General features: G+C 35.0%; 1 protein-coding gene across 2 annotated transcripts in view; it reads right to left on the minus strand.

The window, feature by feature from the left end:
* Positions 1 to 25,304, minus strand: part of Col11a1 (collagen type XI alpha 1 chain) — a 179,037-nt gene that overhangs the window by 150,573 nt on the left and 3,160 nt on the right. For both annotated transcript variants that reach the window (XM_090333682.1, XM_090333683.1), the window contains exons 2-3: positions 3,508 to 3,675; positions 1,278 to 1,491 (exon numbers count right to left, since the gene is read on the minus strand). In XM_090333682.1, coding sequence (XP_090189808.1) covers positions 1,278 to 1,491; positions 3,508 to 3,675 — 382 coding nt within the window. The remainder of the gene's footprint in view (positions 1 to 1,277; positions 1,492 to 3,507; positions 3,676 to 25,304) is intronic.

The following is a 25,304-nucleotide window of genomic DNA, read 5'->3' on the forward strand; positions in this document are numbered from 1 at the left end:
TACTGAAAACGTTTCAGAAGCCTTCCTCAAATGTCTGAGTCCTGATACTTGGCATGGCTACTGATGAGGACCAAATATATTTCCATATACTCTTAATCTCCTGCTCTTTCCACAAGCACATTCAACAAGCACAGACGCCTGGCCTGCTTCATTTGGATAGAGCAAAGATTTATATAAAGAGCCACTAAATACACTGAGAGTCAAATTTACACGTAGTGCATGCCAAGAAGCCTGTGTCCTCGCTTAAAGCTTTCCTAGTACGGTTGGTATGTGCTTTTCATTAGCAAAAAAATAACACTAAAAATGAGTACAATTGTAAAGGATGATGAGATCTCTAAACCTGACCTTCTGTTGAATAATTGAACTGTGGGAATGACAGGTCATCACAGCATCATATTTACTAGCAAATTGTTAAATAAACACTCAATGTTCATGTCTTTAATTAATATGTTCTCATATAACACTGATATGCTTCCTCCAAAAACCAATCTTTCTAATTCTTATTAACATATATTAGTTGTATAAGGCATTGTATTGTATGAAAGTTAGTAAAAGAAGTGATATTTCCATTTGTTCATGTCATAGATTTTTTTACTAAGTTTATCTCCCTATCCTTTCTAGATCTCCACTGGCTTTGCCATCCTTGTCATCCTGCTGGACGGTTCATTCCAATGTTGCTACATACAAATGGGCCAGAAGAAGCAAGGATGTTGCTTCTTCCCCATATTCTCCTTTCCTGGAACAGCATACCCATCTCTGTGTGCTAAGTCTCCACCCTTCTGACAGGGAGTCTTCCTAGTGAAGAATGAATTCCCTGATTTCCCTCCTAAAATTGCACTGCCAGTCTGGGTGTTTGGCCTACTGGTAGAGTGCTTGCTTAGTGTACATGAAAACCTAGGTTCGATTCCTTGGTACCACATACACAGAAAAAGCCAGAAGTGGTGATGTGGCTCAAGTGATAGAACATTAGCCAGGAGAAAGCTCAAGGACATAGCCCAGGCCCTGAGTTCAAGCCTCAGGACTGGCAAAAAAAAAATGCACTGCCACTGCTATTGCCTATCCTCCATTCTGCTCCACTTCATTGTTTCTTACACCAGATGTACAACTGATCAAAATTATTCTTTAAAAATTTGTCTGCCAAGACTGTGAAGTAAACTGGGCAGTGGGCAATATTTTACTCTTTGCTTATTTTTTTTCATCTTAAATCACATGAAACAGTTGTTAGATGACTGAACAAAAGCATGATTTTCAGCACAGCCAAAACATTTGTTTCTTACTTCCCATCAGCGATATTAACAGTTCTGAAGAGTGGATAGTCTTCCGGGGCGGGTTTTCCAGTTTGATCCTCAAACAGAAATACAGGTGATCTTCCAATCTCAACACCAACTTGCTGAATACCATGTTCGTTGTATATAGATAAAAGGAAAGACTGAATTCCCCTTTTAGGTTTTACTGTAAATAATATTGAGAAATCTTCAGGGAAACTTCCCCCTGTGAAAAGAAGGACAAAGGGTTAGAAATTTCAGATTTGCCAATGGTTCAATATCACATATATTCTTTCAGTAAGGAGCAATGTAATGGTGTGTCATGAAAAGTATTATTTTTATTATCCCTTCAATAGCTAAAAAGCTTTTGGTCACACAATACAGTTTCACTAATGAAAGTATATATCACTATGAATCAGAAGTATTATTCATACAGTTATGTATGGCCATTCTAAATTCAAAAACACATGCTCCAATATTCCTCCAGGTTCTATTTCCTTGACATTGAAAATGGATATTACAAATGTGCAGCAGTGCCACTCACTATCTGACTTACATATGTGCTTAGTAAATACCTAATAAAGAAATATGTCATATAAGGATTACCATAAAGGTATTTCATTTAATTAAGAAATAACTTCTTATACTGGGTTTATAAAAAAAACATTGCATATAAATTTATTAGATTGTGGGCTTTATTTTTCATACATAATCTATTACTTATCATATATTATAACATATATATTATATATTACATACATATTACTTATACTTATTAATACTCTGGCAAATGAGTGAAATGGAAAACATTATTTAAGGCAGAAGATTAGTCAGTTCATAAATTTTCCAGTTGCAAAGTAGTATATTTTACAACTATTTTAAATAAATAGATTTTTTGTCAATTCATCTGAGCACTCCTATTAATTATAAAATGTTAAGAATGAGTTGCAATGATTAAGGCTGGGAGAAGGAACAGAAAATGCCAACATAGTAAAATCCAATGAAGTCATTTAAAATAATGTAAAACTAAGATGTTTATGAATTCAATATTATTAGAAATATATGATAAAAGAGACAATAATAACATGAATATATTTTAAATTACAAATGTATGCATAAGATAGACAGAAGCTTGGACAACATCTCAGTTATAATTTTCAAATCTTTCAGATCATTTGGCTGTTTACCATATGAGCTAAACCAATGATGAAATGTCACTTTACTGACTTCCAATCCATCAACTTGGCTAATAATATAACGCACTAAATTGCTGAATAAAAGCCTCTACAGCACTAAAAAGTCATGTATAATAATACATGAAATATTTGCCTTAAAATACATCAAATCTAGATTAAATATAACTTGGTCAAATCAGAAGACATTTGTTAAATAGGAATGAAATCATCCACTTAACTTGCTTCAGGAGTATGCAATGAGCTTAACTGCTTCGACCATCTCATTCATTCTCTGCCCTGTGATTTTTTTTCCAATATCCTGTAGGATTTGTGATTGTATGCTGGCTACACTGCTTTGAAAATGCCATTACTCATGAAGCAAGAAAATAAATTGGTTTGAAATGACAAAAAAGAAAGTATGATACTTGGATTTGTGCCTCTCATCTTTAGTTCCTCATGATTTCTAGGTAACCAATGCTATTATATCAGTTAGTGCTCTCACAGGAAAATGCAGGCACCAAATTTTTTAGTACCTTATGTGAATCTGACAAGTGAAGATTTAAAGTATCTATTGATCCAGAACTCCCCAAAATGTAATGTTGCACACACATAAAAAATGCAGAACTTACCTCTTTGATGCAAGTGTTTCTTTCAACAAGAGCCTTTGGAAAGTCATGCACAAAATATATCAAAATTTGCATGTCTCCCAAAGTAACCTAAGTACATTAAAGGGAGTTTTCCTCACCCTGACTTAAATTCAATGAATACTTCTTGTACACTTACAAGCAAAAATGGGATTGCCACAAAACTATGTATCTTATATTTTGTCATCCTGAAATAAATCCTGAAATGCAAGTAAGCATTTTTTTCTATAATTGCTGTACTATGACTAGTAATTAGTGACTTTTATTATATCATTTTGAGGGTACAATTTGTTTAGTGCTTAATTTGTAAAAAATGTGTTTCTCCTATAATTGGCAGTTGCATAGCATTCTCAAAAGAAATAATAATAAGTAAAGTGACAGTAACAAAAATAGTAGTGGCACTCATAATAATAATGTACAAACCTGGAAAGAGTTGTTTGGTTGGGGCACTGATTTGTGCTAGCTTTGAAACTCTGTAAGCTGTATCTGACCCTTTTGAATTCTTTCTGTTTGTGCAGAATCCTGTTGTTTTTGTTATTCCTTCTGGAGATTTGTGGAAATCTAGTGCTTTGAGTACATCAACTGGAGCAGCTGAAACATAATAAAAATTAATTACACATTAAAATGAGAGCTTTTCTAATACAGGGAAAAACGATTCGCTTAATTCCCAAGATCTGTCACTTACCAGGCCTCCTTAATGTGAGGTAGTTTAGTGTAGATAGTAATACAAACCATATGAACATCTAAAGTTCAAAATATAGTAAATTGGAAATAAAATTATGGGCATACAAAACAGAAGTTGCATATGTATGTATTTGAGACTGTATACAAATAATGTGGTATATGTATTGTGGCTGTGAATTATGTGTATGTATCAAGTATGCACACATAGTTTATTTTTAAGCACTAATATTTCCAGTTATTTTCTGTGAACACTTGTTCATGCTGTAGGATGCACACTGAAACCCAATATAGTTGTGTAAAATCGGATTTCCTCACACTAATAGATATCTTCTTGTTGGTGAAAGCCTATATTTCGTAACTCCAATTCATTCCACCTACCTGGGAATTGTCTGTTAAATAGTTTTGGTATATTCAACTTTTCTGCTTGAGGAGTGACTTGTTCATTATGTCTATAAGTGCTACAACCTTCAGAGGCTGATATTGGAGGATCATGGTTTGAAGCCAGCCAGTTTGTGAGACTCTTATCTTCAACAAACAGCACCCTCCTACCCCAAAAAGTGGAGCTTTGGATCTAGTAGAGCTCTGTCCCAGAGCAAAAGAAGCTAAAAGATAGCACCCAAGCCCTGAATTGAAGACAAAGGACTATCACAAGAAGAAAAGAAGAAAAGAAAAGAAAAGAGAAGGAAGGAAAGAAAGAAGGAAGGAAGGAAAGAAATAAGGAAGACTTGTTTGTATAAATAGCTTTTAAATGAGATAAAATACACATATAATTCACCCATTTGAAATATAGAATTCAATGGCTTATAGTATAGTATATTGTAATGCTACTATTTTCAACTGAGAAAAAATTTATATAGCATAAAAAATCTGCATATTAGGGAACAGGAGTGAGGAGTGGTAGAATGCTTGCCTAGCATGCACAAAACCCTGGTTTGGATTTCTGGGTATCACATATACAGAAAAAGACAGAAATGGTACTGTGGCTTAAGTGGTAGAGCACTAGTCTTGAGCTGAAGATAAGGACAATGCCTAGGCCTAGAGTTCAAGTCCTAGGACTGACAAAAAATAAATCTACATATATTAACCATCTAATCATTTTTATTTAAATTTCATGAAATTTACTCTTTAATAGGTATTTGGGTAAGCTCAAGCAAAATTATGAAATAGCAAAATGACAAATATATTTATGTAGAATGTGATCAGGTTACATACAATTAAGCCAATTTCTTTTAAATTTTTTAGTCTCGTTTTCTGACCAAAATAAAAGTAACATGATTGCATTCATTTATTTCTAAAACACAATAAACCATACTTCACCTCTTTTTGAATTTATAGACAGATTATTCATTTTGATAAGATATTTTATTCATAACCTGCTTTGTTAAATGGCAAAAAATGTACATATTACCTTTAAAAAATAACATTTGAGGAAAGATTCACTGAGTACATTATGAAGCACCCAATTCTGTAGCAAAAATTATACTCAAAGTATTGTATAAGCACCATTATTGTCAATTTCTAAAACTTCCCCTTCTCACTTTGCTCCTATAATGTACTTTCAGTCCCTTTGAAGTGACATATTTTAATTCCACTAGTAGGTATGTACTGCATGCTGTTGATGACTGCAATAATATTCACAAAAGTCAAGAAGCAGAAACCAACTTGCCTTCAAGAGATGAATGCAGTTACACAAGATGATACATGGGCTGGAAATTTATTCTGACAAAAAATTGGAAGGAAGAACTAGTATATCAAATTATCTAGGCACCAAACTGAAATATCGAATAAACAGATCTTGAAATAATGAGCTCACATGGCTCATTGCAACACATGGATTCACATGGGTGAACCTTAAGGTTTGTTGAACAAAGTAAGCCAGATAGGAAAGAATGAATTTGGTGTTTCTTTTCTATTTTTTTAAATTATTAAGATCTTCAGACTCATTGTCTTCCAATTATATATCCACTTCATCCACAAAGGATGTCAAAATAAGGATTGCTATAAAAATGATCTCTAAACTAGGCATGAGTGGCTCCTGCCTGTAATTCTATCCATTCAGGAAGACTGATATCAGAGGAACTCAAGCCTACCTAGGGCAGAAACATCTGAAGATTCCATTTTCAAAATTTATCAGTATAGAACTGGGCTGGAAGCATGGCTGAAGTAGTCAAGCAAAATTTGTGCAAGAAAATCAAGCAGGTATGTGTGAGGTCCTAAGTTCAAACCCAAATAATGGATGTTAGAACCCATAATATTCAATAAAATTGAATCTGTTATATTTGTGTCTGTATTTAAATTTAAAGTATTCAGAGTAAGGTATGTGCCAGCCAATGTTTTACTCAACATGCCACTGTAACCACTGTGAGAAACAGGGTCTACTTTCAAAGGAGTATGAAAAGCATTGTTCTGTTTGCTCCTGTCTGAAAGTAGTGACTACTATTATTAATAATAATCATTAATAATGTTACACCAGAATACTCAATTATTACAAGATTATCATTACATTTCAAAATATGTTTTACACTACAAATATGCTATGTCTGAAAGAACCTGATAAGAAAAAATGGGACTGATTTTAAAATCAGGAAATAATATAACTCCACAACTTATCTCTTCCCAAATTAGAGACTAACAAACAGGGATTTCCTCTTTGAAAATTATGATTTTCTATTATGTAAGTCATGTAGTGGTACATTTCCTTCTGTTCTCTCCTGTAATTGCAATCCCTTTGTATATCACTTTTCAAATTACAATAAAGTACATTAATTTTTTTACATTTAAAGAACATTATGATTTTCACTTGATTTTCATTTACAGTAATTAGTGTATAATAGGATATATGAACCTTAAAATGAGAGATTTAGAGCAATGTGCATCTGGTTTTTGCATAATATATTTTGGGGATACTGACTTCTAGATATATAAAAATATATGAAAATGTGTGTACATGATTTCTATTGTATATGCATTAATAATAAAGGCCTGCCAAGAACACTGATAGAAGCCTATAACCCTAGCAACTTGGGAGGGAGAGATCAGAAGATCATGTTTTGAGGTCAGCTTGGGCCTGTCAATTCAAAAGACTCCATCTCCACCAATGGCTGGGTAAAATGAATCTGTAATCCCAGTGATAACAAGAAACGTCAATAGGGAGATGCAATCCAATCTGGCCACGTGTGGCTCAAACCTGTAATCTTAGATATTCAGGAATTTTGAGAGACAAAGATCACAGTTCAAAGCCAGCCCATGGAGAATAGCTGGTGAGACTTTTACTGTAACACTAAAATGGCTAGAGGTAATGCTGAAGCTCAAGTGGTAGAATGCTAGCTTTGAGCAAAAAAAGCTCAGGGGCCAGGATCAACAACACCAAAAAAGAAACAAAGAAAGAAAGAAAGAAACCACAAAGAACAGACACTTTGTGAAAAATAAGATATTTTAGATAAATTTGTATTTTTTGCGAGTAGTTATATTTAGAGCAATTTTGGACTATTTTAAGAAAATTGTAATAGTATTTGGGAACATATCTGTTACAAGTCCTAGTTGCAATGGTCATGTTTAGACCAATAAGATACCTGATTATTCTTACTTTCTTATTTTTGTAACCATAAAACTAAGGAAATGTTTGTAGAACCTTCCATGTTAGATTGCCCAATATGTGTCAATTACTGAGTATGCTCTTTGAAGATATTAGTATTCAGGATAATGGAGCATCAAAAAACAAACTAAAGATACTTCCACCCCCACTGGTGTAATGCCATGTCTGCTCTGTCCTTTTCACTTCCTTCATGGCTACATGCCACAAATGAAAACTGCAAAACAGCACTTAAAAACATACATATAATAGCCTAAAATTATTTTGAGCCGGCTAATTGATTCCTGATGTAGATATTTATTTTAAATTAAACTTGATTCAGAATGGCAGGATATAAATTACGGTGAAGGCAAATGTTATTGAAAAACCACAGCATTGTATCTCCTTTATTTTATTTTGTGCTTGCCTTGGGCATAGTTAAGACTCCAGGACAGACACAAGCACAGCCATGAAGGCCAAAAGAAAAGAACCCAGCCCCACAGGGTCATGGTCAAATCCTGCCATAGGGAAATGGCACCCAAAAGGGACCTCAATGTTCCTTTTATTTATAGGATATCTTTTGGCACAATGACCTTTTACAAGAGCACGGACTTTGTCACATTTATTTCTTTCTAATTTCAAATCGATGTGATAACAACACACTCCTTCTACAGGATTCAAAACAAAGGCATTGCTTTTAAAGTCTTGACAAAAGTACTTTACAAGAGACACATGATATGAAATCACAATTCTTCCTAAAATCAGAAAAAGAAAATAGAGACATATAATAAAGGTTTTAGTTTTTTTTTTAATAAAAAGACATATGAAGTTACAAAGCAGTAAAACTTAATTGTGTCTTAAAAGTTTCTTCTCTTTAGCTCAAGTGAAGTAAATAAGAAAGTAAGCCAATATGAAATTCTAGCTGCTATTTGATCTTACAAACTTCATAATCAGTGCTTAACAAATTCATAATCTGGATCTTATTGTTTATGTTCACACATATGTATGCTGGGAAAACTTCAGATTTTGTTAGCTTTCTTTAAAAATTAAAAGCAATAATTTATTGTGGTTGTTATAAGATTTCTTAACTTTTTTGTTATCATAAAGGTGATATGAAGAAGATAGGAGACATTATAAAAGGTAAAATTTTTCACTCTTCAAAGCAATCCACCAGTAACTTTGTTTCCAGACCATAGTTAAGCATTTCAGATATGTCTAATTCAGTACGGTACATAAGAAATGTCTAGTGCAGATATGTTTAATTCAGCAATTGGCTCCTCCCTTTTATTGCATATAGCCTATAGGCTAATTAAATAGAGGAACTGTTGCCAAAGGAAAGGCACCAGGGCAAAGACTACTTTACTGTATCCCTGGCTTTTCTCTCCAATCTGCATGCCATGGCTTGACTGAGCTTCCAGAACTCCATGCTTCAAATCACTCTGCTTCTCAAATTCCTTCAGAGAACCCCACTGACTTCCAGATGGGGTCCACATTCCACATTCCTCGCATATAAACTCTGGAACTGGAGACACCCACTCCAGCTGCATGTGGAGTAGGACTGACTGTGATCTATCATGGTTCTGTATTTCCTTCCTTTCAGTCAGTGCTCTGGCAATACTGATTTCAGACTAACTCTCCATGTTCTTTGTCTGCCTTGGGCCTTTATAAATCCTACTCTCTCTCTGAAACAGTTTGTTCCACCTTACCCAAGGAATAATCAGCCTAGGCCAGGTACAAAATTTTCCCTATTCCCTAAGGATGGCTTAGGTATACAAACACCTCTAGTACAGCATCATTCATTCTTGGTTTTAATTATCTGCAGATTCTTTCTTTTTTTCCCCAAAGTACAAAATAATAGGTAGGCATGCACACACACACACATACATACACAACTTACCAACCCACACATATAAAAACCTAAACTGTGGAAATGTTGTCTGAATGTATTTATCATGTAAAAGTACATGGTAATAAACTTCCTGTGAAGACCACACGGCTCTTTAGTCATAAATGAAGAACTTGCATGGCTCATACCTGTCTTTCCTGTTGGGATTCCATTCACCTTCCAAATGCCCCCACATCAACCAGAGTGATCCCTTCTCCATGTTGCTCTCAGCGTCCATATGCATTACTGATTTAAGATCTCAGAATATCACTTCCTCTAATTCTTCCTCTCAGTCTTTTCTCACATCCCCATGACATGTTGTGACAATAGAATTCATATGATGTCGTTAATCAGGCTGCCTCTGTAATCTCCCATACCACTTAGATGCTAACCTTTGTGATGGTGAATTGTATTGCTTCCATTTCTACATCTTTAAAATGAGAATAATTGCAGAGATTTTCCCAGAACAGAGTGGACATTTGTCATCATCAATGTCATGAGAAAACTGTTGCTGAGAAAACTTTCTGACTCAAGATATTCTTGCTGCCTGGTTTTCTATGGTACATGAGAGGCATGGGTGGCTTATGCCTGCAATCCTAGCTACTCAGGAGGCTGAGATATGTGCATCACTATTTGAAGCTGCTCAGGTAGTAAAGTCCCTGTGACTCTTACCTCCAATTAACCACTCACAAAATGGAAATGGAACTGTGGCTCAAGGTGATAGAGTGGCAGCCTTGAGGTCTTTGAGAAGAAGAGCTCAAAGATAGCACTCAGTCTCTGAGTTCAAGCAACATGACTGACAAAAAAGTAAATATTCTGAGACATTAGAGCTGTAAAATTTAAGCTGCGACACTTCTATGTAAAGTTTTTATTATGATATAAAACACTCATTTGTTTCTTTATTGCTCATAATACTCTCTTCCACACTAAAATGACAGCGCTGTCTAGCTTCAGTAGATCTATACAGCCTGCAATGGTTAACATATCTTTTATCTGTTCCTTATAAACTGAGTCCTGGAGGATGAATAGAAAGAATCAGTGAAGAGGAGAAAGGAACATCAAATTCCACAGCATAGATGCAACAAAGCAGAGTTTAAGCCAATGATATCATCAAGCTTGCCAGTAAAGACATCAGCACAGCAAATTCAGCTGCCAAATTCTCCCCAGTGCACCTCACCCATGCCTGCTGAACTCCACTAGAGAGGCAGTGCTGACCTGCCATGAATTCACTGCTGCCTGAAAACTTCTAGTGCGCCAACTCCAAGCTAATATTGCTTACCAGAAGAGAACACAGTGGAACCTTGACATTTTTTTATTTTATAATACCTATTTGTCCACCTCTGAACTTATCACTCCAGCTGAAACAAACTTCTTTCAGGTCCAGTTGATTGATTTCTTACCCTTGTCACTGGAATCACTTACACTGTGTGTGTATGTGTCTGTGTATGTGTGTGTGTGTGTGTGTGTGTTACACACTTGTATTATACTCAAGGCCTTGTTGTACTTTGTCAGACAAGTGCTCTACCATTTGAGCTCTTTTTTGTATTGCTAAGTAAGGCCTCACTTTATGCCAGGGTTGGATCTGGCTATAAATCTCCTATTTGTGATTTTCAATGTTGCTGTGGATGGCATATCTGAACCACTGAGCCCAAGCTTGGGTTGAGATAGAGTCTCATAAATATATTTTCTACCCAGGCTGGTCTTAAACCATGATCACCCAATCTCCACCTCACAAGTAGCTAGGATAATGGTCATAAAACACAATGGTCATGAAAGCTTACCTACAGAACATAATTTTCTTTAAACAGGAGAGTGTCTTCATTCCACCCTAAAACCAGTCAATTAGATTGACCAGGGTAGGTTTCAGGCATCCTGTTGTTTTAATGATTTTCCCCAAAGAATCTAATGTGCAGCCATGATACCAGTTCAATTCAGATGTAGTCAAACTTTGATCTAGGTCTAAACATGACCTGTATATATCTTTGCCATCTGAGCAAATGACCTTTTCAAAATGCCATCTACGCTCTTTGAAGCATTCCACATACTTTCTTTTTTGTATTTTATTGTCAGTGTGATGTATAAAGGGGTTACAGTTACATTCATCATGTAGTGGGTACATTAATTCTTGAACATTGATACCCTTTCCTATGTTTTTCTCCAAATTTCCCTCCTCCATCCCCTCCCAATTGCCTTGTTTTTCCCCCTTCCCTTTCCTATATACTATTTTTTGTGACATTATCTTATTGTGGTAGCAGATTATATGCTCCTTGGTTATTGTATGATTTTTTTCCCAGTCCATGCTGATACCAAGCTTTCTCATTGTAATACCCCCTCCCTTCCATACTGGATTGGTAACTCCATAATAATGAGAATTAGTAGTACCTGGCAATGGCATCTGTTGTATAGCCAAGGCATACACGTGGAAAGGAAGACGGCTAGAAATACTCATTAACTAACAACTTCAAGACTTTCCAGATTTGATTTTGTATTTTTAATTAAATTTAGATATGGTAAAATAATAATAATTAATTAAAAACAAATACGAAGTGGCCTTTTGATACAAATACTTTATCCTGACTATGCACCTCATTCCAAAAGCAATGTGTAATGTATACCATTATGGAAAGACACACAGAATTTTAAAAATAAGAACAAATTCTGAGCCATCTCCCACCAGAAGCTTTGCTGCTTTAAATGACTATCTAAACCAATAAAATGTGTGTGTGTGCATGCATGTGGTAGTAGCAGATACCAAAAAGGAAAGGAGATTAATACAATTTACCCACTACTGATGCTACTGTAGATTTCAAACTCATAGAAACCTTTTCATAAATTTTCAGCAGCTTAGGATCTGTTATGTTTTCAGACACTAATTAACAAGTTAGTTTCTGTACCCGAAACCATTCAACTGCTAACTCAAGCCCAGCAGTTATTATCTCTGTGTCTTTAGCTAACCTAGTTTACCCTCAGATTCTAATTAATAATGAAATGCTCAATAAAAATTCAACTATAATTATTATTCTAAGAAATTTTCTTGTTTTATTGTTGGGATAATGTATAGAGGGGTTACAGTTACATCTGTCAGGTAGTAGGTGCATTACTTCTCGCATAGTTTTCCCTTCTCATGTTTTTGTCCCCATTTCCTTCCTCCCACCCCTCCCAATCATCTTGTTCCCACCTTCCCTTTCCTTCCCTATTTCAAATAAACAAATAAACATATATACAATATACCAGGTACCAAAGTCAGATGGATATTTTCTACCCATGTGTCCCCAGAGCCATAATTAACTTGATTCCTATCATCTGCTTTCTCTGAGTGCCTGGGAAAGAATAAAAATTCTATAGATGTATGTTGCTAAATGTTTACTACACATCATTCATAAAATGTATGTATCACCTACCTAGCAATCTACCCCAGTATACTCATGTGCTATTTCAGACACATATGACTCAGAAGGTTTTCTGGAACCTAACTTATATAACCAAATTCATCGTAAATCTAAACCTTTATGTTCAGCACTCCACTATCCACATCTATTATGACCCAATATTAGTATATTGATACTTTTAGGGATTTCCGCTGTTCATAGTTTTTCATTGTACTGCATAAAGTCACTACAACTATTGCTTAAACACTAACCCAGATGTGCATAACATATTACAAGGTTTGAACAGTCCAATACTTTAGAGTATTAGATTATTATTCTCTGACACCATTATCTCATTTATTTATTCATTTATTTACCAATGCTAATGATTGAACTTAGGCCTTAGGCTATTTACCATTTGAGCCATACCTCAGGCAGCATTTTTTTAGTAGTAGGAGATGGAGCCATGCATAATTTCTTGGCAAGGCTGGGTTCAAACAGCAATCTTCCAGACCTTTATTTCCCTAAGTAGGATTACATGTGTGAGCCATGCTAGTCAGCTCTGTTATATTATATGTACTTATGACATATATGAATCACATAATTATAAACTAAAATGAAGTGTTAGCAAACTAAGAATATTGACCTAAATTCTGCAATAGTTGGAAAAATTCATCAATTCATTTTTTTTTTGCCAATCCTGGGCTTGAGCTCGGGGCCTCAGCATTGTCCTTGAAATTTCTCAAAGCTGGAGCTGTACCACTTGAGCCTCAGTATCACTTCTGACTTTTTTCTATGTATGTGGTACCAAGGGAATCAAAATTGAGTCTTCATGCATGTTAGGCAAGCACTCTACCACTAAGCCAAACTCCCGGCCCATAGATTCAATTTTGATGACCATGTTGCACAAATAATTTCAATAGAAACCATATGGGTAGATATCGTATGCCAATCTGAAATTACTAGACTTTCTAAAAATTATCTAAAATCTTATTCTTGTAGTTGAAACAGGTCAGAGTCAGGCATGGTGGTACATCCTTGAACTAGGGAGACTGAAGCAGGATCAAGAGTTTAAGGCCAACCTGGATAGAGTACATGGCCTTTTCTAAAACACACAGAAAAAAAAAACAAAATAAAGAAATGAAACAGAAGATAATACCAAAATAGGTCTTTGGACTAATAAGCTGCCTTACTATATTAGTAACCAAGAAAATTATATAAAAGCCCTAAAATTTTATAATGTACATTACTATATCTAGTGTCCCATGGTACTCAAAAAAAGTTTTATAGTCAACTGAAATATATTACAGTTAATAGTACTTGGATTACTCAATGCCTACACAGACACACACACACACACACACACACACACACACACACACACATATACGTGTGTGTATATAAATATATATATATATATGTTTTGTTTTGTTTGTTTGACAGGACTTAAATTCAGGGCCTGGCCACTGTCCTCGAGCACAAGGCTAATGCTCTACCACTTGGGCCACAGCACCACTTCTGGCTTTTCCTGTGTATATGGTACTGTGGAATTAAACCCAGGGCTTTGTGCATATGAGGCAAGTACTCTACCACTAGACCACACTCCTGGTTCCTCAAGTGTATTCTTGATAAAAAAAATATATCTATATAAAGTCTCAGAAGCCATAAGAGGCTCTCTGCCCTAACAATTTTGCATAATAGAGCAATATCCACAATGGAATCTCCAAGGAGACTAGATTTCATTCCAGTTGATATGGAATCCAATAGAAAGTTAAACAGGTGATGTGAGCCAACTTTTCTCATGATTCTTTATTTCAGAGAAGACAAATTTCCCATTAAACTAATATTTCTAGACCACTGAGACACCTGTGTTGAGAACAAAATAGAGAGGCCCTGGGGAATCATAGAATGACGTAGCCATGATAAAAATGTTCAGATATGAAATGCTGCTCTCTCACTGTGAGGTAAAGGGCTGGATTGACCACTGAATATATTTGAAGGCACAGTGGACAGGAGTTGTAAATGGGTTAGGTATGGACTATGAAAATTATGGTCGACTGCAAGCTGACTGAAAGACATGAACGAATAGCTCATGCCTATAATCCTAGCAACTCAGGAGGCTAAGATCTGAGGATCACACTTTGAAGCTAGTCTTGGCAGAAAAGTCTTTGAGAAACTAAACATAGAGCTCCCCTATGACCTAGCAATTCCACTACTTGGCATTTACCCAACCATCCAGAAACAAGGACATACTAAATCCACTAGCACAACAATGTTCATTGCAGCACTATTTACCATAGCAAAGATATGGAACCAACCTAGATGTCCCTCAGTTGATGAATGGATCAACAAGATGTGGTATTTGTGCACAATGGAATTCTATGCTGCTGTCAGAAAGAACGACATTGCACCATTTGTTAGGAAATGGAAAGACTTAGAAAAAATCATATTAAGTGAAATAAGCCAGTCTCAAAGGAACTTAGGATCAATGGTTTCCCTCATTTGTCATAATCAGTGGAAACCTTGGGCTCTCCTAGCAGAGATTTGCAATAGAGCAAAAGCTAGGTACATAAGTCCATATAATACGACGCTAAATGAAAGGATCTCTAGGATATAGAAACATAAGACATATAATGAATGATTGTTGTCCTTAAGGTACTATGTTATCTCTTACCTCTTTTGCTGCCCCTTGGTTATCTCATATTGTTACAGTATCTCACTTTGTTACCTGATATATGGGATATATTTGTATTTGGTTATTTGAAATTGGATAGGGAAGGGGGGAAAACAAGATGAAGTGTGGGGGTTGGGGGGAGAGAAATGGGGACCAAGACATGTGAAAGGGTATCAATGTATGTGAATTAATGCACCTTCTATCTGACAAATATCATGTAACCCTTCTATTAATTACAATAAAAAATATATGAAAAGAAAAGAAAAGTCTTTGAGACTCTCATGTCTAACTAGCCAGCAAAAAGCTGGATATGGAGCTATGTAGCTCAAGCGTTAGAGCATCAGCAAAGTAGCTAAGGAATAATGCCTGAGTTTTGAGTACAAGCCCAAGTGTTTACAAAATATAATAATATTTAATAAGGCTTCAAACATTTTATTTGAAAATCAGTATTGAGTTTATTACCATAAACCCATAAAATTGAGAAAAAATAAGAACAGGTTTCTAGAGGGGAGTAAATTAATTAGAAGCAGGATAACTTAAATGTCATTAGAAATAGTTGAATGGACAGGCAAGTTCCTGAGTCTAAAATCCAGTGTTCTAAAATAATTTATCAAATTGGGATCATCACAAAGACAATCATATAAGGCTTGAAGTTACTTGTCTGACAGATTTTGTTGAGTATATGTGCATATTTGTTTCATGAACATCATTAAATAGAAGATGATGACTCATTTATATATCTGTGGGTCTCTGACAACATGAGTCCAGGTGATGTGTACACAAATCACTATTGAGACTCACAAATGACTCGGTAGCAGGTATAAACTGTTCCAGGAAAGGTAGCCTGGCCCCATTACCCTGGTTATTTTCTAGAAATCCAATAGTTACCATCAGCTGGGGCCACCTTGTACGGGCAGGTCCCAAGTATGCATCAACCCTGTCAACTTAGCAGTCTCCCTAGCTTTTCAAATACTCACAGGCTTCTTTCTATGCAGAAATATATACCCATGTAACCTTTTGTTCTGTCCTTTGCCCACTTCTCTGAAACGATCTCACATGTATGCCCTTATTTCGTTTTCTTTAGCTATGTTGTTCAACTTTTTTCTTCAGTTCTTTTGTCCTGTCATAGCCTGCAATCTTCTTTCCTGCTTCATTCATTTGGTTTTTCAATAGTCCATTGTTATTTCAGGGAAGACTTATTTGTCCTTCCTGAGCTTGTCTTCTGTATTTTCCCATAACCATGCACCTGTCTCTTAAAACATCTATCATTGTTACAGATTTAAATCTTCTTATGTTACTGATGGCTGTGATTATCTTTGCCCAGCAACTGGCTAGAACTCACATTATGCTCATGATACATACTTGCTAACTATATGATTGGATGAATGAGCTTAGAATCCACTTTGAACACATAATGGAGCTCTAATGTATGTATGTTGAATCAGTGAACCAACCAATATATTAATTTCCTTTTCAATGACAGCTGTAGCAACACAAATGCTCCATGAGAAAACATATAGACATGCTGCTTACCATAGTGGAAATGGTTGTCAGTTAACAGTCAGTTATGGTGTCATATAATAAAGGGTTACATGAACTGAAAATTGAAAGCAGAGATAATGTCAAAACTCTGATTATTTGGAAAATATAGCATTTCTGACTTAAAAATGGTTAAGGTTATTTTAAACTAGACTATTAATTGAGAATTTTACTTCCAACATAACTATCTGACTTTAATGTTAAAAAGAACAATAGTCATTGAAAATCTAATTGATTACATGTTCTGGAAAGGAGGAGGGGTATAAGGTAACTTCATTGTGATCAATGTATCTAAAGATTCAATTCTTACCAAATCATTGCTGTTTGGCAACAGAATGTATGAAAAATGATTTAAGCAGAGCAGTGACTAAATTGCACTTGACCTTTGTGTATTAGGTTACAATTTGTGGAGATATTTATGCACTATGGCTGAGGGTTTATAAACTTGTCTATTCATCCTAATTACCTGTAGAACATTACAAAATATCTATACTTAGATTCTATTCAGGCAGTTTATGATGTCAAGCAAAGTAAACTATCCTTGAGTTCATGGTTAAAGAGAGGTGTTTCTAAAGTAGATGAGACATAAATCATGAGTAAAAAGCAGTGGTCAGTCAGCAAAATGCAAGTATTAAATATGAGACCATGGCTTGCAAATAGAATCTGGTATTTCTATGAAGTCACAATCACATCAGCAGAAATAGGTTTACTGTTGTTTCATAAACATTAGAACTGCAATCAATACCCTCATTTCATTCAATGAACACTCATCAAATGCTGACCATATGGATACAATCCAGATTAGAATGGAAATGGAATGGACAATGGATAGGAATAATACAAATAAAAATTTTATTTTCTTAAAAAACAATGCTATAACTATGGTCCATCAATCTTATGACACTTTTGAAATTTATATTTCTGTTTTTGAAGGTGCCACTTTATAATATAACAACTATAGTATGTGTATAGTATAAATTCTATTACAGGCCAAAATAATAATTTGTTAAAATAAGCATAATAAAGGTTTGGAGCTGTGGCTGAGTTGGTCAAGCTGTAGTCAATGCCTTTAGGTATCGAGTTCAAGTCCCAGTCTTAAACCAAATAAAATAATTGCATAAATAGGGGCCTATTTAGAATTATTATTATGCAAAATCAATGTATCTCAACTAGCATCCAAAGAGGATAAAAGATTCAAAAGTGACTATGTTTTAGGAATATTTCCAATTAACAACTCTCCAAGTTGTTATTCTTATCTTAAACTTTCTCTGTTAGAGCATGAGTAAAAAGACAAAATGATTTATATCCCTGTCAGACTGAAAAGGTCACTTTACTTTCTATCTTATAGCAAACCACAGTCTTAGCAGTAATATCGTCAATCCATACTTCCAAATATAGAGAAGCAGTTCAGGAGACAATGTGCAAAATTGTTTTCCAGACAGAAAAGCTAAGAAATAAATTCCAGCTAATTGACATTTAGAGCAAAGGAAAGAAATAAGGGCAGAGGATAGCATCTCTGCTAATACCATGACTTGAGAAGATCCTTCAGCAGGTTTTGCATGACTCTAAGTTAACTAGATTTCAATTTCGTCTTGTTAGGTAAAATAGTTAAGATCCAACTGATCAACTTTTTCAAATACTGTACATTCAGCCACCATGGAAGCCACTGGGGACACAAATGAAACTATGTGGCAGTTACTATGCACGCCAACAACTCTGAAGGAAAAATCAATACAAAACTGAATAGAAAAATGAAATGAACTCTAGGATATGGAAACAAAAGTTGATCTTTGTGATTGTTGTTCTTAATGTACTATGCTATTTCCTTTCCCATTTTTCCCCTTATGGTTAATATCACGTGGTTACTGTATATAGCTTTGTTACCTGGTATATTATATATATATGTTTATTTGTTTATTTGAAATAGGGAAAGGAAGGAGAAAACAAGATGATTGTTAGGGGGTGGGGGGAAATGGGGACAAAATCATGAGAAGGGATATCAATGTGTAAGAAGGAATACACCCACTACCTGACGTATGTAACTGTACCCCCCTATACATTACCCCAACAATGAAATGAAATAAATGAATAGGATTTGTTTTTTTTTAATTTAATTTTATGTTATCTTGTGTTGGTCCTGGGCTTGGGCACCACCCCTGAGTTTCATTTTGTTCAAGGCTACTGTTCCACTGAGCTACCTCCCAACTTCTAGCTTTTACTGAGTAGTTTATTAGAGATACCAGTCTCAGACTTCTCTGCCCAGACTAGCTTCAAACTAAGATCCTCAGTTTCCAGCTTCCTGAGTAGCTAGGATTACAGACTGGAGCCACCAGCATCAGCTATTTGCTTAAATTTTTGAAACAGAGCCTCCTCATGTTGTCCAGTGACCTCAAATTCATGATCCTCTAGCCTCAGCCTTCCAAGTACTAGGATTAGAAGCCTATATCACCATACCCCGACGGAGAAGTAATTTCAAATGGAATGATAATATTAGTTATCAAAATAATCTTGGCATTGCTGTTCTTATTGTTAGGGCATAGTAAAGATAGGTTGTTCAGTCACAGTCTTCTTTCCAAATAGCTTTCAGATACATTTCTGTCACTTTTATACTGAATGTAATGAACATACTAAAACCATCAGTACCCAAAAGTGGAATGCAACCTGATATTTACTAAAACAGATTCTTAGAATGAGCAACGAGTTCTAAGTGTTCACATAATTTCATGAAACAAAATCCATGCCAAAAATAAAAATCTTCAACATTTACACTTCCATCTATTAATTTCTTTACTTAGACACAAAGTCACATTTAATGGCTTCCAACAGCTCATTAGGTTCTCTGTCACCTGTTGAGCGTAACTTATCCAAAAGGATAAGAGGACTTCCACCATTAAACTTATATGGAGGCAAGAATCTATCTGAATAACAACCCTTTATCAGGACCATTTCATGGGTCTCCTTGATGAAGCTCGTTTCTATTCACATAATTAACTGTGGTACAGCCGCCTTCATTGTGGTACATTAAAACTAAGTCAACAAATTAATTTTAACTCATTAATTATAAATTATCCATAAGAATTAATTGATCATTTTAATTAATAGTATTAATTTTGTAGTGCCTTTGAGGGGCCAAGAGGCATTGTAATTATATGACAAAGCAAAAGCCCTCTAAAAATAGAAAACCTAGAATCAAAAAAGAAGAACTCTATAACAAGATTGTGACTGTTTGATTTTTCTTTTGTGCCAGTCTAGGGCACTGTCCCTAAACTCTTTTGCTCAAAGCTAACACTATATCATTTGAGCCACAGCTCCACTTATGGCTCTTTCCTTCCTTCCTTCCTTTCTTCCTTCCTTCCTTCCTTCCTTCCTTCCTTCCTTCCTTCTTTCCTTTCTTTCTTCCCCTCCTTTCCTTTCCTTTCTTTCTTTCTTCCTTTCTTCCTTCCTTCCTTCCTTCCTTCCTTTCTTTCTTTCTTTCTTTCTTTCTTTCTTTCTTTCTTTCTTTTTCTTCTTTCTCTCTCTTTCTCTCTCACTTTCTCTTTTTTCTTTCCTTCCCTTCCTCTCTTTCCTTCTTTCTCTCTTCCTTCCTTCCTTTCTTTTTCTTTCTTCCTTTCTCTCTTCCTTGATGGTTAATTGGAAATGAGTCTCACAGGCTTTCCTGCCTGTGTTGGCTTTGAACTGAAATCCTCAGATCTCAGCCTCCTGAGTAGATAGGATCACAGGTATAAGTCACCAGTGCCTGGTTTAAGATTGCAATTGAACCCTGGGTCCAAAAGTTACTGTAGGAGCTAACTCCCACTGTGTAGTCTTCCTGGAGCCGAATGAGAAGGCTTCATGGGATTGTGACATTTAGAGAAACACTGGGGTATAAAGTGCTTAGAGGGGCAGCTGGCTACAAAGAGAGAGGCTTATGACAGGGGAAGTATACAAAGGGTTTTTAACAATACTCAAGTACAGAGTAGAAGTGAACTGACTGGAAATATAAGAAACGGCAAACAATGTCCTGCAAGCACAGGGTGGGCACAACCACACTACTTCATTCTAAATCATCTGAACTATAACCCTCTAGACCAGTGAAGTATTATGAATACTGAAGAGTATTCAAAAGGAAAAGGGCCGTCCATTAATGGGATGTGCTTGCTGCTCTCCCAGACTTTTGTCCAGAGAGACGCCAACACACCCTTTACTAGTATGTATGGCTTTTGTTCATCTCCAGAGGTGAGAAGACTACATAGGAATATGCAACTGAATTTGTAAGGATTGCAACGACCTCTTTCCTTTCCCATCCTTTTGTACTGGGACTTGAACCTGGGATATGGAAGCTGTATTTTTTGCTTTTTCACTCAAATCTGGTGTTCTACCATGTGAGCCACAACTCCACATGTGGCTTTTTGCTTATCAATTGGAAATAAAAATCTCAGGCTTCCCTACTCAGGCTGGATTCAAACCAGGCTATTCAATGCAGCCTCTTGATGATAGGTATGAGCAGCTGACTCCAGCAGGCAAGTACATCTTGCATATTCATCCTTTCAGGAAAGTGTATGTGAAAATTCTAAAAGAGGAAGAAAGCCAAGTACCTTATACAGTCTGAGGTTCATTCCTGTAAGCCCGGATGTCAGTTTACCAGCCAGACAGAAGACGGATGCATCCACTGATACTCTATAAGCTCAATGAATAGGGACCTTCAATTGCCTGTACAGTCCAGGGCCATTCAAGAGCAATTAAATTTAGTTAAAATAAGAAAGAAATGCTTTTTAAGGAAAAAAAGAAAGGTTTGAAGAGTTTGCAAAAAGTTGATTGTGCTAGAGCACTTTTACACAGGTTGTTTTAGTTCTCAATTGTCAAGTTGTATTTAAGCTGGTCTCTTACGCTGAAATATGATAACCTTTCTTTTCTCTGAGTTCTTTCTCCTAAATTAATAGCACTGGCTCTAATTCCATGAGCAGCAAGCAAAGAGTTTATTTTACCAGATAACAGTAGTTCTGGTGATCAGCCAATGTCTAAAGACCCACTAGCCAAGTCAATAGAAGGCCAAAATCTGCACCTGGTAAATAGATATTACTCATTAAATCACGTTAAAATTGTCTTTCATCTTCTCTATGAGCTAGCATTTTGTACGTGGTCCTGACACACTGAAAGAAGACAGCTATAAGCTTAAAATCGTGCTAAGGTTTTAAAATAAGGAGAAATAAATATAGTAGATGTATTATAGTTTAGAGAGTAGTTTAATTTTTAATGCTAAGTTTTAAATGAATATGCATGAGAAAATAGAAGGAAAAAAAGTCCAAGTTGTGAATGAGACAGCAATGCCCTATATGGAGAGCTGCTTTGAAAACTACACTTAAGTTGATTAGAGAAAAATTAGGGAAAAAAATTGTGGGAACATTTTGACTTTTTATAATGTGTATGTATACCTCTCTTTCTTCTTTGCTAACACACACACACACACACACACACACACACACACACACACACACAAAATTCAATGATTTAAAAGTTGAGTTTCCTCTCAGTACTCCCAACTCAGGTCACATTTCTCCTGAATTAAATGAGGGAAGTACAGGAGTAAAAGCAGAAATGAAACCAGTCCTGGGCCCCTACTTTACAGCTGACTTGAATTCCTAATGAGCACACCAACTGCCCTTAATTTTTTTCTTCAAATGGAGGGAGGTAAGAAAAGTATAGTTTATATGTGGGAAAATCTGCAGGATTTGAACAACCTAAAAACAATCCTTAAAAATTATAAAAACTGATAAGGTTGCTTCATTATTAAACTCGTTCATGTAAGTTGTTCATTATGACTGTAAGAATTTGTTGTAAATGTGCCAAGGATATCATATCACCTTTAGGTTCCTAAGGGTGTAAATGTTTGTTTGTTTGTTTGTTTTCCATGAAAATAGAATGATTATGTATTTGGTAAATATACCTGCTCTTAAACATTATATTCTAGAAATAAAGGTTATAGTATAAGATAAAATTCCTCTACTTCCTGGAAGTTTCTCATATGGAACAAAGTTTGTCCCCAATATTGATAGCACAAGAGGCACCATAACAATCCAGTAAAACTGAATGCTTCATAGAAACAGACTGTCCCCATAGTCCTACAGTACAAGGTGTTTCTGTAGTTGAAGATGCTTTCGCAATCCAAAAAAATTAGAATTTGTATGACCAAGGTCTCCACATATTTTCCCAAATTTGACTATTATTTGTGGGGAAAAAATTGCTAATACCAGGCAAATCACATGATAACAATGATTAGACTTATTAGTTAAAGTCATTTTGACATGTCATAAAGACAGTTACAATTAAGATAGATCAGAAATGTTACAATATTTTTCTCACTTTAAGTAAATATCTAATTTCCATAGCATCTTAACTGTTTCTTAATTGGACTGGTTCTCCATTCATAATTGTATAAGGAATAAAAACTTTATTCTTCATCCATTCACAAATATACACAAAACACATTTTTGAAAATAATTAATTTCCATTAGAAAGCAGGTAATTGCACAATTACATAACTGGGTGTATTGACAACAAAATAAAAAATCACTTTCCTCAAATTTAGGAAATTATGAACTTTTAAAATGCATTCTATAAGTTGGCTTCTGATCTGATTTTCTTTAAATCAGGCATTTCTATTTAATCCATCTCTTCACTAATCTAAACTCTAGCACATGTATCAAGTAATGCTTTGATCAATCCATCAAATCTCAGACCTGTATCATTTACAGATAATTCCTATCATCATTACATACCTTCACATTACTCAGAAAAATCTTGATTACAAAAATATTTTATGAGAAATCATATTCTTTTTATATCTTAATAATTTTCATATTAATAAAGTGAGTGAGTAAGATTAATTAGTAATTCTTCTATGTCCTAGTTCTGGCACTCTCAAGAAAGTAATCTCATCAATCTATCTTTTCTTACTTTGAAAAAATAGCATTTTGTTACACTCTGAATTAATCTTAGCTCCTGTTATTACTTACTGGAAATGATAAATCAGGGCCTCAACAAATCAATCACAATGAATCTTTCCTCAAATGTTATTTTTTTAAAAGGTAATATGTACATTTTTGCCATTTAACAAAGCAGGTTATGAATAAAATATCTTATCAAAATGAATAATCTGTCTATAAATTCAAAAAGAGGTGAAGTATGGTTTATTGTGTTTTAGAAATAAATGAATGCAATCCTGTTACTTTTATTTTGGTCAGAAAACAAGAGAGACTAAAAAATCTAAAAGAAATTGGCTTAATTGTATGTAACCTGATCACATTCTACATAAATATATTTGTCATTTTGCTATTTCATAATTTTGCTTGAGCTTACCCAAATACCTATTAAAGAGTAAATTTCATGAAATAGTACCTTCATCTAGTATTTATTCTAAACAAATTGTTAGTCTACAATATTAATGAGCTTAAAACTAATTGGCAATTGGTTAACATGCCTGAAGTTAACTAAATACCTATGCGTTCTCTCAACTGAAGCTTTCTTCTACATAGCATGGGCCATCTCTTATGTGTCAATAAAAGACACAGAAATAATAATAAGCCTACCAAATGCTACCTCTGTTAGCAGAAGCCTGCATGACTTTTGATCGGATTTGTAATTAAGTAACTAATGGGACACACTGGATCTCTGTGTGAGGGTGAATCAAATACACTCTTGAAACCAGCACCATTTCACCTGCTGATCCCGGGCACTCAAAACTGCTTCTGTAGTACTAACTACCCACGACTGCTAAGCTGCTGGAGCTTCTCCTAAAACATACTAACATTTCACAAGACACATTTGACTTAATGCCTAAAAGCAAAACAATTTTAATCAGTAAAAAAAAGATGCTATTAAGTGCTATATTTCTTAGAATTCAATTCAACCAAGCTTTTGCTTAAATTACTTCTTAAAATGCTTTTAATAAGCTGCATATCATCACAGTCTTAGTACAGTTACAATAAATTCCATGTAAATCCAACATCCTATGTAAAATAAGTGATGGATTAATACTAAAAAATCCATAAAGTCCCAATGAATTATACAAAACATAGCACTGTATCTAATGCTAAATAGATATTTATTAAAATAACTTCATCTTATATGCAAATATCCTAGAAGAGACTGGGGTATGTTTAATGCGCATGTTAAAATTTCCATGTGAGTTTGGATTTTCGAAATAAAGTAACATAACTATGTAAAAAAAACTCTTTAATCCTTAAACTTCTAAGAAAAAAATCTTCTGTATTATTTACTTTAGGGTCTATATTCCTTATAAACCCCAAAGTCTAAGGTTTTAATGTTCTAGAAAATTTTATATGAAGAGAGGCTTTGTTGCAAGCTTAGTAATGGCAGCACACCACCACACCACAAAAAATAAGTCATAGGTTAAGGCTAGAATAGAATACTACTTTTATTCAGAAACTGATACAAAAATCTTACTCCTTCAACTGAAAAACCAAAGACTCATTTTAGAACTGGAGGCTGAATTCATTTTTC

This window comes from Megascapheus bottae, chromosome 6, assembly GCF_031878675.1.
Source record: "Megascapheus bottae isolate mThoBot1 chromosome 6, mThoBot2.hap1, whole genome shotgun sequence".
Lineage (NCBI taxonomy): Eukaryota > Metazoa > Chordata > Mammalia > Rodentia > Geomyidae > Megascapheus > Megascapheus bottae.